Source organism: Cryptomeria japonica, chromosome 2, assembly GCF_030272615.1.
Source record: "Cryptomeria japonica chromosome 2, Sugi_1.0, whole genome shotgun sequence".
In the NCBI taxonomy this organism is placed as follows: domain Eukaryota; kingdom Viridiplantae; phylum Streptophyta; class Pinopsida; order Cupressales; family Cupressaceae; genus Cryptomeria; species Cryptomeria japonica.
The window spans coordinates 651932945-651946284 of record NC_081406.1 but is presented as its reverse complement, the minus strand read 5'-3'; the positions used below and the strand labels follow the sequence as shown (position 1 = coordinate 651946284).

General features: G+C 33.6%; 1 protein-coding gene across 1 annotated transcript; it reads right to left on the bottom strand.

Moving 5' to 3' along the window:
• Nucleotides 1–7638: 7638 nt before the first annotated feature.
• Nucleotides 7639–8736, bottom strand: LOC131038386 (uncharacterized). The gene is made up of 2 exons (XM_059215758.1): nucleotides 8043–8736; nucleotides 7639–7886 (listed from the first exon to the last, which is right to left on the bottom strand). The coding sequence occupies exons 1-2, from the start codon at nucleotides 8734–8736 to the stop codon at nucleotides 7639–7641; spliced, it is 942 nt and encodes a 313-aa protein (XP_059071741.1).
• Nucleotides 8737–13340: the final 4604 nt, after the last annotated feature.

The window sequence follows — 13340 nt, the reverse complement described above, 5'->3', positions numbered from 1 at the left end:
AAAATAGAGAATTGAAGGAGAAAATAAAGTTGTTTGATGAAGTTAGATAGAAGAATGGAGATTTGAAAGAATAGTTAAAGTTGTTGGCAAAAGAAAGTGATAGTCTAAGGCTGAAGCCTCTTGTACATGATGCCACATGTGATACAAGTGATTTGTGTCATTTGGTTGATATGGATGATGTACCGAAAGTTTTTGCAGGTGAAGATTGTGAAGTTGCATGTAAGGGTGTGTTTGCATGCACAAGTGCATGTTGTGATATTAAAAATAAAGGTCATTTTGAAAATAATTTTGGTTGGAAGATGATGCAGAAAATGGGATACAAAGAAAGAGGATTAGGAAAGTATGGGCAAGGAATTCAAGAGCCCATTTAGCTTGTTATGAGACCAAAGTATGAAGGTCTCGAATATGGTGAGAAAGATAGCTCAGAAGTTGCTAGTATTTCAAGTTCAGGAAAACCGGATGAAATAATTGAATGTTCGCATTGACACAGAGAAGGACATAAAGAAAAGAATTGTTGGAATCTAGATCACTGTACCCTATGTTGGTTGAAGAATCATTCTGAAAAGAAATGTTGGAATAAAGAATCTATGAGAGGTTGCATGAAAATAGATTGTGGATGGAGTTATGGATCAAGCTGGCAAATAGTTACAGATAGGATAAAAAATTTGTTCAAGTATAAAAGTTCATATGTGAATGAGACAAATCATCAAACTGCTGAATGTTCAGGTCAAAGGAAAATATTGTCTAGCAAGACGTCTACAAATAGTGAGTTTGCAAGAAGATTCAAATTGAAGGTTTGAAGGACTGTCATAGCAGTTGGAGCCAAAATAAAGGTAAGATCTGAAGATCAAGAGATGGGTAGAGGTTATCAGACAATGAAAATATCAGAAAAAGTCTGAAGACTTGGTTATGGATATCAAAAAGAGACAAAAGAAAGACTGTAGTCACTAGCAAGGGAATTTGAGTGTTGAAGCATTCATGGTTAAAATTAAGGGGGAGCTCTCAAAAGCTTCAAGATCATATAGTAAGTCTCAACATCAAGGGGGAGTATGTTGGCATGTGATGTCATCATTAAACTCCCGCACCGACCATGCAGTGTCCTGCAATAAAGTCATAATTAGTTCTAGACTATTAGTTTAGGAGTAGTTTGCATATTCAATTTATTCCTCTATGCATTCATAGGTTATAGGTAGTTAGCTATAGTTAGATCACCGAAAGGAAGTTAGTTATTTGTTTCCATTGGTCATGAAAAATCTATTGTTACATGTAGTATTTTCTCAGATCTCTTGAAGTTATCTCATGTTTGAATCTTTTATAATTCATTATAAAAGAGATGTAAAATTTTTTATTGAGGTTAATAAAAAAGTGTTTGTGCCACAACACAATTGCCTTTAAATATTTTGTTTTTTTATATTTGTGTTTTGTGTGTAAAATTCAATTGGTAAATTTGTGTATTTGGCGCCATCATTTTCCTTCAAATTGGTATCAGAGCTATCGGTAGATGATCCTGCAAGAGATCGTGTTTGCTGAGTTAGCAGCGCAGTTAAGTCATGAAGAGTTGAGGTTGTTGTTTGTAGATCTATTGTTATTTATTGTTGGAGAAGATGCTACTAAGGATGATTGTTGAAAGAAAAGGAGATCGTGTGGAAGAGTGGTGAGACAAAGAAATGGGTGTTTGCGGTTGCTGATGGAAGATGTCAAAGCAATTAGTTGTTGAGGTGTAGAGCTTTATAGGCGAAGAAAGAAAATGAAATTTTAATTTCTGAGGAAGATCTTTTAAATGGAGAATTAATGAATGTGAAGAAAGAAAATGAAATTTTAATTTGTACAATATATTTTTTTAAAGAAGATCTCAAGAAGAATAAGGAAGTTGAAAAGAAAAATAAAGAGTTAGAGGAAAAGTTAAAATTGTTTGATGTGATTAAGAAAAGGAATGAAGAACTAGAACAAATAATGAAGTTGGTTGATGATTTAAAAGAAAAGATGAAGAAACTAGAAGAGGAGAATTGTTTGTTGAAAGAAGAAAATCATTGTTTGAAGTCAAAATCAGTATGTGATGTTTCATGTAGTACAAAGGATTTGAATTCTTGATTTGATGAGTGTGTTTTTGCTAGAGAAGTTTGTGTTAAATATTGTCAGAACGAAACCGATAATGTTATTAAGTGTAATAGAAATGAAATGAATGTTGGCATGAAAATTATTTAAAAAATGGGTTATAGAGGTCAAAGATTGGGAAAGAACGAACAAGGAATGAAGGATACAATTGAGCCATTAATGAGGCCCAACTATGAAGGTCTTGGGTATGTTGCAAGTAAAGGCAAGAAAGATACCAATATTTTAAGTATAGGCAAATCAGATCAAGAAAGGCAATGTATTCAGTTTTCACATTGTAATAGCAAAGGACATACAAAAGAAAATTGTTGGAATTTACATTCTAGTACCCTATGCGGGTTGAGAAATCATTGTGAAAAGATGAGTTGGAATAGAGAATCAAATAATGAATATGTGGCAGGTTGTATGAAAATGGATTGTGGATGGAGCTTTGGATCCAGATGGCAAAAACTTACAGGTATGATCAAAACGTTATTTAAGTTTAAATATTCATATTTTGATGGTAATCAAGAAAGATTTGAATGTTCAAAGACAACATAAGTTTTGAGTCATAGAAAACTATTGTCTAGCAAGACATCTACAAATGATGAAATTGCAGGAATATCAAGATGGATATTTTGAAGATTTGAAAATCAAAGATTTGAGAGACTGCTGCACCAGTGGGAGAAGCCAAATGAATGGCATTATTATTAAGAACTGGTTATTAAGATCAACAAATCTAGAGTTGGTTTAAGGATATCAAGCAAGAGAAGGTTCAAGAAAGTCCGAAGACAAAGATGTGACAGAAGAAGAAGAAGACAACAGTCAAGGAATTGTAAATGCAGTAGCATATGGTCGAAATTAAGGGAGAGTGTTGGAACGTAATTTCTCCTAGTTCGACCATTAAATTTTAGCCTGCCATTGCCTAACATGCAGTTGCACCACAACCTTCAGTTTGATTAATCATCACCGTCATGTTGTAGTTCATGGCTAAGTTATAAAGGATTTAGTTTCCACCATCGAAGCTCTAGTTAATTCTCATGTTGCATGCTAGAACTGTTAGTTTAACTTCCATTGAACTTCTGCCGATAAATCAAGAATTAAGACATTCAGTTGCATAATATCCCATCTGATATGTAATATTTTTGATTTAATCGCAGTTCAGTTGAATCACATGAAATCCTCTATTAATAAGAATGCATTGAGTGCAATTTACAGAAGCAATAAAATCATGTTTCGGTGCTGCAACACATTATTCTCTGTGTGATTTATGTGTATTGATAAATTATTTTTGTGTGTAAAAAATCAATTGATAAGTAGTTGTGTATTTTTCTTGATCCACCTACTTCAGAGGAGATAAAATAAATGTCTTAATGATCTCAATCCAATGTGTTCCAAATCCAAATCTCCTCATCACTTCTAGCAGAAAATTCCACTGTACTCTATCATAAGCCTTACTCAAATCCAGTTTATTAACATACCTTTGATTTTTCAGAGGAAATTGTATGTATGGCCTTCACCATGAGGATAATACTTTCAGTGATGTCTTTGAATGGGGTAAAACTATTCTATTCCTCCACAATCAATTTCCCTAACTGGATCTTCAGTCTACTTGCAAGGGCTTTGGAAATGATCTTATAAATAGTGTTGCATAACAAAATAGGCTTGCAATCTACCATTGTGGAACAATATTTATTCTTTGGGATAAGGACAATAACAATATTGTTGATATCCTTGACAATCTTGTGACTCTTCTTGAAGTCTTCTGCAAGTTTCTACACATCTTGTCCAATGAAATCCCAACATACTTGGAAGAATTTGGTTGGAAAGTTGTTAGGGCCTAAGGTTTTCTTAGGATGCAACTGAAACACAATGGCCTTACTTTCATCCATATTGAATTCGTCGATGAGCTTTAAGTTGTCATTTTTTATTACACACTTAGGTATAATAGAAAAAAATGGATCATTTTGGTCAATCACCACTGTAGAACTATTAGCCAAGAGTGACTGGAAGAATCTAACCACCCCAGATTCTATGATTGATATGTCTATGCTATTCATACCATCTATTAATATGACCTCCTCAATTCTATTTCTTTCTCAACGAGCCTTGACTAAGGCATGGAAAATTTGGTATTAGCATCTCTGGTCGAGAGCCAGTTTTCACAAGCCTTATCTTTCCAGTAGATTTATTTCTTCTATAGCAAGCAGCTATAATAACCTATCCTTCAGTTCCTTTTCTTTTAGGAAGACATCCCTAAACATTCAATTTCTCATAATCTTTTTGTTTAAATATGACAGGTCCTTTTCCATCAATTTTTTCTCCATAAAAATATTCTTAAAAATCTCCTTATTCCATTGTTTCAATTTATCTTTTATACCCTCCAATCTTTTTACAAAACAATAGCTTTTTGTTTCCTCGAACATATTGTACTCTCTCGCCACCATTCTTCAATCTTGTTTTTCAAAGTGGAGTCCCTCCACCACTTATTTTTGAATTTGAAATATCCTCTTCTAAGCTTCTCGTTCCATCTCAAAACTAATTGGACCAGATAGTGATCTGATATAAAAAGTGGAAGGATACTAGAGGCACATGAGACCTCATTCTTTAACCAATATTGCCATGTGAAAAAATCTGTCGAGTCTTTCTGATATGTTGGTAAACCTGATTCTCCTATTCATCTATGTATATTTGTTATTCTTTGGTATACAAACTACTACTTCAACAATCTCTATGAAGATTCTAAAATAAGTGATTACTTTGTTGACCTTAGCCAACCCACCGCTTTTCTCACTAAGATCCGGGATTGCATTAAAGTCTCCACCAAGTATTATCTTTTATGTGTCCAATGCTTTGATCAATTCTAATATTGCATTTCAAAGCATAGCTTTGCTTTTAGTTTTAGTAGGCATGTAGCTATTAAAAGTGAGCAATTCTACATTAGAGACCCAACTTCTAATATTGCATAACGTGCAATTATTTTTTTCCACTGTTATGAAGCTTCGACAGTATTTGGATTCCATAGTAGACCAATCCTACATGCATTACCACATACACTATGAAATGATGTAGCGCATCTCCTACAGTACTTAACAAATTTAGCACCATCTTCTGGACTTATTTTTGTTTCTTGTAATTTTGCTACATCCATCGCAATTTTATCCATAGGAAGCTTAACTAAATGTCTCTTGTCAGGGGCCAAAAAATTTCATGTGATGATTCTTATTGCCCTTCAAGGGATGACTTAGCTCCCTTGGATCTATTTAGAAATACCTTGATACTTAGGCAGGGGTCCCATGAGGGGGGGCTTCAGCTCTATTTTTAAGGAAGAGGCGGTCACATGAATAAATTTTTTTGTGCTGTGGGATTATTTGGAATCTTTTCCAAAAAAATAGAAGCCCCTACTTTTTAGGCATGCAAATTTGAGTGGCTGAAAAAGGGGTGGGGCTAGAAATTGCCCCACCAACTTAGGGATGTTATCTGTCACTTGTCAAACATATAAGTTTAATTTCTATTAATAAATAGTTATGGAGGGAAATGAATTATTTTTACTTGTTTTTATTATGCACATACAAATATATTATATTCATGAGACCACCAACTTCCTTAAATTTTTAAGCTGAACGACACTACAAAATTCATGGGACCGCCAACTTTAAAATTTTCCTAAAAAATATCAACATCTCCAACTCTATTTTTTAGGAAGCCCCCCTCCATGGGACCCCAGCCTTAAGAACCCTTTCTTGGAGGCTTCATCCTCTCTTTTTTGTCGATTGATTTTTCTTCCTCTTCCTTTCTTGGATTTCCCTAGGATTTTTGCAGCCGATTGGTTGATGCACCTTGTGTCAATGATTCCAAGCTCATCACCACTCTAATTTTCTTCATTTGTTCCCCAATCTTCCTCACTTGATTCCTCCTTATCACTAGGTACCTCAGTCACGATATCGCCTAGATCATTTGTTGTAACCTTATCATTTCCCATTCTCGAGTTGATAATAATATTACAATCCAGGCTTTAGGATTTTTCTCAGAATCACCCATCTTCACAATATTATATTTATCAATTTTTCTTTCCAAGACATCACAATTAGTATTGTCTATATTCCTTTTAGATGTCAATGGAACTGTAATCCTATCTCTTCTATTTGCATCTTGTTCCTTGTTAGGGTTTCTTGTCTTTAGAATCCACTTCTCAACTATTTTAGGTTTAATCTTACAATTGATCTCCTTATGATCACTTTATCAACACTGTAAGCAAAATAATTTTTCTTTTTTTATCTCAATTTTATATATCCAGTGTATTCCATCTATACATAACCTAATTTCCTTGGGGATTTTCTTCACTGCCGCTAACTTGATTCTATCATATAGGTATGAGTCTTCGTTCACCATATCTACATCGATGCGAATGAGAATTCTTAATGATCTTCCAATTTTTTGAGGCATTCTTCTAACTAGTATTCAATTGGCAAGTTATATAATCGAATCCAAATTGCACTACCATAGGGTTCTAATCTTAGTGGATTGAAGTTTGAAAGCCATTTCTATATGTATAATGATACACCCCCCATCATCCTTAATCCTCCTTTTAGCACCTTATCCCTTGCTTCTTGATAAGTAAAGATGACAATGAAAAAACCTTCAGGTAAGAATTTGGTGATCTCCTGCATATTCCAAGACTCAACGATCCAAGCCCTAATTTTTTGCTTGATCAACTTTTCGCTTAATGAATCTGCAAATAATTGCAAGGTCCTCAATTATCTCCATGTCCACTAAGGCCTCCACTGATAGGTTGATTTTTTGTATTCTTTTGTGTTCCAATTGCAAATTTTCCCCCTCATTTTGGATGTTCTGGGATGATTCATTTGGAGCCTGCCTATTTGAGGGTTTTTTTGGATCTATATTTTCACCCTTTTTAATTTTTTCTTTTTCACTCTGGATTTTTGATATGATTGCATATTACACTTAGTGGGTTAATTACGCCAAAAGCATATTACACTCACATAATTAATGCATAAATATGTGTTAATAAAAACTAGAAGCAATAAAATTGACATGTTTTCGACACTTAAATGCATAAAAAGTTAAAAAAATAATAATTAATATATATATATTCATTTTCTCCTCTTAACTACCACTCACTCTAAGTTTAACTATTAATTAATTCTATCTATCTCCATCCTACTAACATTTAAATTTCAATCTAATATTATAATAATGATATATAGATATGATAATATAATAATAATTAATTTTAATAGTTTTCTTTTGCTTTGATGAAGAGTTTAATAGAAATATAAAAATATAAAAAAAAGTAATATCTTAATAAGAATTGAATATTGATTACAATATCGTAATATAATAATAATTTAATATTTTATTTTTTTGGTTGGTAATAGTGATTTTTATTGATAACCCGAGATTTTGAACTGGCCCAAACCAGGTGGTGCTACAATTAGGGAGCCACCTCCCTAGATCCATCTCCCCCTTCAAGAGAGGGGTCAAAACAAATATTTCCATCCTTACCTTGCTTACCCTTCTTTCGCTTCACCTCAATCCATCCATAATTTTTGCATCCTCCAATGATTTCAGATTTTGCATGTCCATTCCTACCAACCCCTTACTATCCCAACATTGATTCTCAGGCTGAATCCCCTCAACCATGCCTACATTTAAACCCCCCTGAGAGCTAGGACCATCCTCCATCTTCTGTACACCCCCCTTAGCAACCTGAAAGGAGCTGCAACCCTCTTGAAAACCTCCCTCATTCACGCCAACCAAACCACCAGCCAAACCTTGCACAAAATTTGTAAGATCTGGATCCTTCACAATGGAATCATTGATCAAACCCTCGACATCCTAGGGGGATTTTAGATTCCCTTCCACCTTCTCCACTGTGTAAAATTGGGGGGTAACATCCTTCCACCGTGAAGCTATTCTCTTCACCCTACGCTTAGCACAGGAATCAACATTATGTCCAATCTTAAAGCATCGCCTACACCTAAAAGAAATCCCTTCATAATCCACAGACTGAAGCCAACTACCCTTTGATGTAGAAATAGATATCACCAAAGGGAGATCCATAGACGTATCCATCTCCACCAAGATACAAACAAAATTTGTATGCAACAAATTGAGAGAGCCATCATCAGTCAATAATAACTTACCGAGAGAGTTCCCAATAGCTTCAAAACACGAGTCAAACCAGTATTGCAACGGAAGGTTTGGAAGTCGAATCCACATAGGAGAGCAATCAAAGGATTCTGACTCAGGGTTGAAATTCAGATGCCACAGTTTAAGCATCAATGGATTACTGTCCTCCCAGCACCATTGGCAACCACCAAGTATTTTATTTCTATCCTCCATAGTTTGGAAAACCAGAACAAAAAACCCTCGAGCATGAAGGTAAATCTGCACACTATCATCTACAATGGGCTCCCAATGATCAACAATCCACTTATGAAGAGCACTCAGACTAGGCCACACACCCCTGAAACGTCCAATAAGCCCTAAGGCCGAAAAAACAAGCTCATTATGGACGACCTCTTTCTCCACTGCCTCTAACAAAGATATAGTATTAGGCTTGGCCAAAGCAGTCGCATTCGAAGTCGAAGGTGCCCACATATCTCTACAGTGAGGCGACATCAACCCTTTTGGCAGCGAAGAAGAAACCCCCCGAACCAAATCATTTCTACATCGTGTTTTTTGCACACTTGCCCTTTGATCAGGCTCTGCACAGGGTCATGATTGGGGGTAGAACCCAAACACACGACTGACTGGGACATTTGTAGCGAATGGCCCAAAACCTTGTCAAAATCCAAGGTTTCAAGCTCTGCCATCATTGCCCTTCACCACGGCCGCCCAGCTGACCTCGCCTCATTCGGGAGGAAAACCACCATGATCCACAGGAACCCTAGCCCATGGAGCCACATGAAGCGACATCGCAGCCCTAATAATAATTTAATATTAATTATAATATAATAATATAATTATTTTTTAAGTGGAATAATGAAAAAATATGACATCTTTTGGTGCACTTTACCTATATTTATCTAAAAATAGGTATACTAGTATATATTATCATATGTGATAAACTATTAGAATATTAATTAATTATTGTTAAGTCGTGTTATATTTGATGGGTAGTTGGATCACTGGAACTATGTTGTTTTGTTTGTTGGTGTAGTTTTTATGAGGAGTTATAAAGAATGCATAGCTTTTAGCATTTAATTGTAATAAGATACGATGATTTTATATCAACATGGGATATAATTTAAATTTTGCCTCAATGTTTCTAAATTATATTAAAATGGGGAATAAATTGTGGAAATGAAGTCAATTCCTTTGAGAAAGGTCTTATAGATGTTGTCTCGTCAATTTAACTTATATGATGCATAATTGTGTAATAGTAAACCAATTAATCACTAATTTAATGATTTAAAATAAAATTGAACCAATAAAAATATTATAAATATTTACCACTTTTGAAAATAAAATATTATAGTCTTATAGATGTTTCTTCAAATCACTTTACATGATGCATTATTTTATGCAATCTTGAACTTAGTTGGTCATGACAAAGTGTAATTTTTTGGAGTCATCTTTATGTCCATATTTTTTGTCTGCCTTCAAAAATTTGAATTCTTGTTTTGCATGCAAGAGACACTTTCCCAATTAGATCCAATGTTGGGACTCAATTTAACATTGTCAAAATTTGTTTTTAGTCTAAATGCATTTGTGCATTTAGGTCGCCTTTTGCCCATCACATATAATTGACCTGGGAAATATTTTTATGGGTCTCTATTTGTTAGATGTCTCTAAGTGTTATCATTCTCCATCCCCATGATCCCTTTAGGTGCTGGAAGTGGCTACCATCCAAAAAGTCCTAAGTGTGAAGGTTTTTAGTTCAATTTCTAACAATTAGGCAAAATTTTAGAACTTTGGAGTTTCCCATCTTGACATGCCTTTCCTTTGGCCATTGCCTTTTCCCTTTAGTTTGTCAAGATTTTGGACTTCCTTATTGAAAAAAATAATTTGATATTATAGCCACCCACTCAATACTCAAACCCTACACCTTTCCTAATGCAGTCAATGTCTCATCATTTTAAAATCCTTTGTGGGACTTGATTTCTAGTGAGGTAGTTCTTACTTTTGAAACCCCTCAAAGTTAAGTAGGTGCCTATAGCATCACTTGATCTAGATATAAAAATATAGTTACATGTACAAGTTATACGACTATAGAGGATGTCACCATAGTTTCATATGATGCTAATACAACATAGTGATAAGATATATTGATGTTGGTCTACCAAACCAAATGAGAACATACATAGATAAATATAGTTGAAACAAAGCTTGAGATTAAAAAATAGAAACATAAGTCAAAGCCCTAGTTCTTCTTAATCCAAATTAGACATTAGAATACTAACTACATGCCAAAGATATCATACTTTGTAATGTCTTCCCTCTCGTTTCATTTAGAAATGTAAGCTTTTCTATTTTTTATTAATTTAAATTGAAACAAAACAAATAGTAAAATGGTGAAACATGTTTTTAGATTTCCATTAGATTAAATTAAAGAATACAAATAAAATGTAATATCAACACATTAGAAAATTGTATATTTTTATCTCTTTAATATGCATCATCATATAACTCTAGGTTTTTCATGTGATACTTCATGATATTTTAGTAAGTAAATGCACCCTCTATGTGAGCTAAGGAAAACAAGTCAACAAATAAGCAACTTGGATTTTCACCCCTTGAGCTTCTATATTGTTAGTCAAGTTCTTATAAAAAGAATTAACACATTTTCATAGGTGAGTTATGAGCATGATAATGTAGTTGCATTGATTACATTTTCTTCAAGTTGTCCAAAAATACCCCTAAAGTAAGTTTGACCTAAACATATGCAAGAAGACATGTATTACTAGTTTCCCTTTGTGTCACTATATAGAATTAATTTCTTCTTTGATGTAACTTGTAAAAACAAAGACTTTTTTGTCCATTTTAAGGGTAAAGATATAATAGCTTTAGAGCTTTACTTCACAAATAATAGATAATGTTAAAAAGAACTCTTGCTACACAACATTATAACTCATAATGTCTCCTTTTTAATAATCTATGTTGTGGTCCAAAATTCCCATTTCCTATCACCAACGTTTTCTCTAACGTAAATTTATCTATTATTTATTTCTCTACATCCCCTGTGCATTTATTCAAGATCCCCAAAACTTTAATTATGGAGACGCGGCCAATTTATAAGTTAATGTAAATCATGAGGTTACAAAGTTTCCCTTCCTGACATAACTTTGCTCCCAACTCCACTTTCTTTTGTACTCCCATTAGGGGGATTTCCAATTCAAGCGTACCTCACAACCATCCCCCTATATTCCCTTCTTCTATTATTCCATTAGACTTGTTTATCCCATTATGACTCTTTGACCACTCCTTCCATTTCTCATTATTCATCCTACCCATCAAGCATTCTAATTCTGTTTAAGATTCAATGCTAGTTAAAGAGCTTCACAGCTTATGGATAATGATCCAAATTGAGCAACCCATCAAGTTTTAGAGGCCACATTTAATTTTCAAACCAAGGGTTGTATAACTAGAAATGAGACAACACAATATGTGTATATAGACTTATCATAGGCTTTTATTGTATGATAACTGCAAAAATTGTAGTAAAGTGTAGGAAAACAACTACTGAAAACTATTACGATTGATAATGAAATGTCAAAGAAATAATAAGTGCAATGAAAGTAAAACATGATAATAAAGTGATCCTATTCTAAGTAGACAGAGCAAGAAAATCTATGAATTGTCACTTACACTATCAAATCACACAAGAACAATAAGTGCTATAGGAAATTTGTAAATAGCCAACACACTATATAGTAGCTATATGAATCCAACAATAAACTGAACTAGAAATCTTTGCTTAATCTATATGCATAAAATGAATCTAAGTAAAATAAGAGTATCTTTACCTCAAGTAGGCCCCCCTTGGGTAAGTACTTGTTAGAAGATCATAGGGTTACACAACTAATTCAGAAATTGCATTGTCATTCATTTATTACAAAAATACATTTATTTACATAGTACTATTAAAAAATGAGACGATATAGTAGTCACAACATCGTTAACCTTTTCATGTTGCACTTGGACTCATTTATACTTTCAAATCTATAACACATATTTCTAACTAACTACTACTTGATCCCCAAATCTAGGGAAAGATTTATTGAATAGATAAAGGAAACATAAACTGATTAAGAGTCCTATTAGGACTAAAACTCATAACCAATTCAAGACATAAATGTCCGTTCAAAACATTACAACAGACTACCAAATAGCATACCTACAAGTAGTTGGGAATGTTATGGAAAAAGTCAAAGTATTGATGTCATTCTTCAATAGCTTGGAGCACCTAAAATAACCTTTGACTAGTTCAAAACCCATTTCGCCTTTGGCTATAGGAATTCACATAGTATTTAACTATAGGAACAACTACTTCTGGTTCAAGTAGAATGTTTCATATCAAGTTAGCACACAGAAATGTTGTAAACCATAACAATTATCCATTTATACCAATCACATATGCAATAGTAAGCATATAAGTATCATATTTAGATCTATTGTATAAACATATTAAGAGTGCTTGAATGAGGACTTATTATAATAATAATTCAAACTATAGCTAAAGTCTGTGGTACTTATGCCATAAAAGATTACTAAAGTTTTTTATGCAACTATGAAAAGTTGATAAAACATGAGCCTATCACTAACTATCACCTAACATCATAGCACATTGTAATAGTTACTCTTAACATGTGGTTCTAGCTATGGTACTACATCACCAACGATATTATTTACTTGGAGTACATAGATGTATATGTATTTCCTATTTCAAGAGTTTGAGTATATCACACTGGTCACCATCAATGTAGTAGTTAGGGTTTGTGATTACATATCTTCATGTCATTAATGTTGGAATTTGTATGTTTTGAGTATCTTCTTCCATACCTCCATGTTACCTCTTTGTACACATAGATGCATTTTTGTGTCTTTTAAATGGAAATAATGTTGGTTTGTGTTGGTGTAAATTATGTCTCATAATTAAACTTTACTTAAGTTGACTTAGGATAATGCATTTTATAATAGTTTGGATATGAGACACTTAGGGAAGTGTGCACATAGGGATGATGTATGTAGGAGAAATTCCACCTTTTGTGGTCTTATCTTAT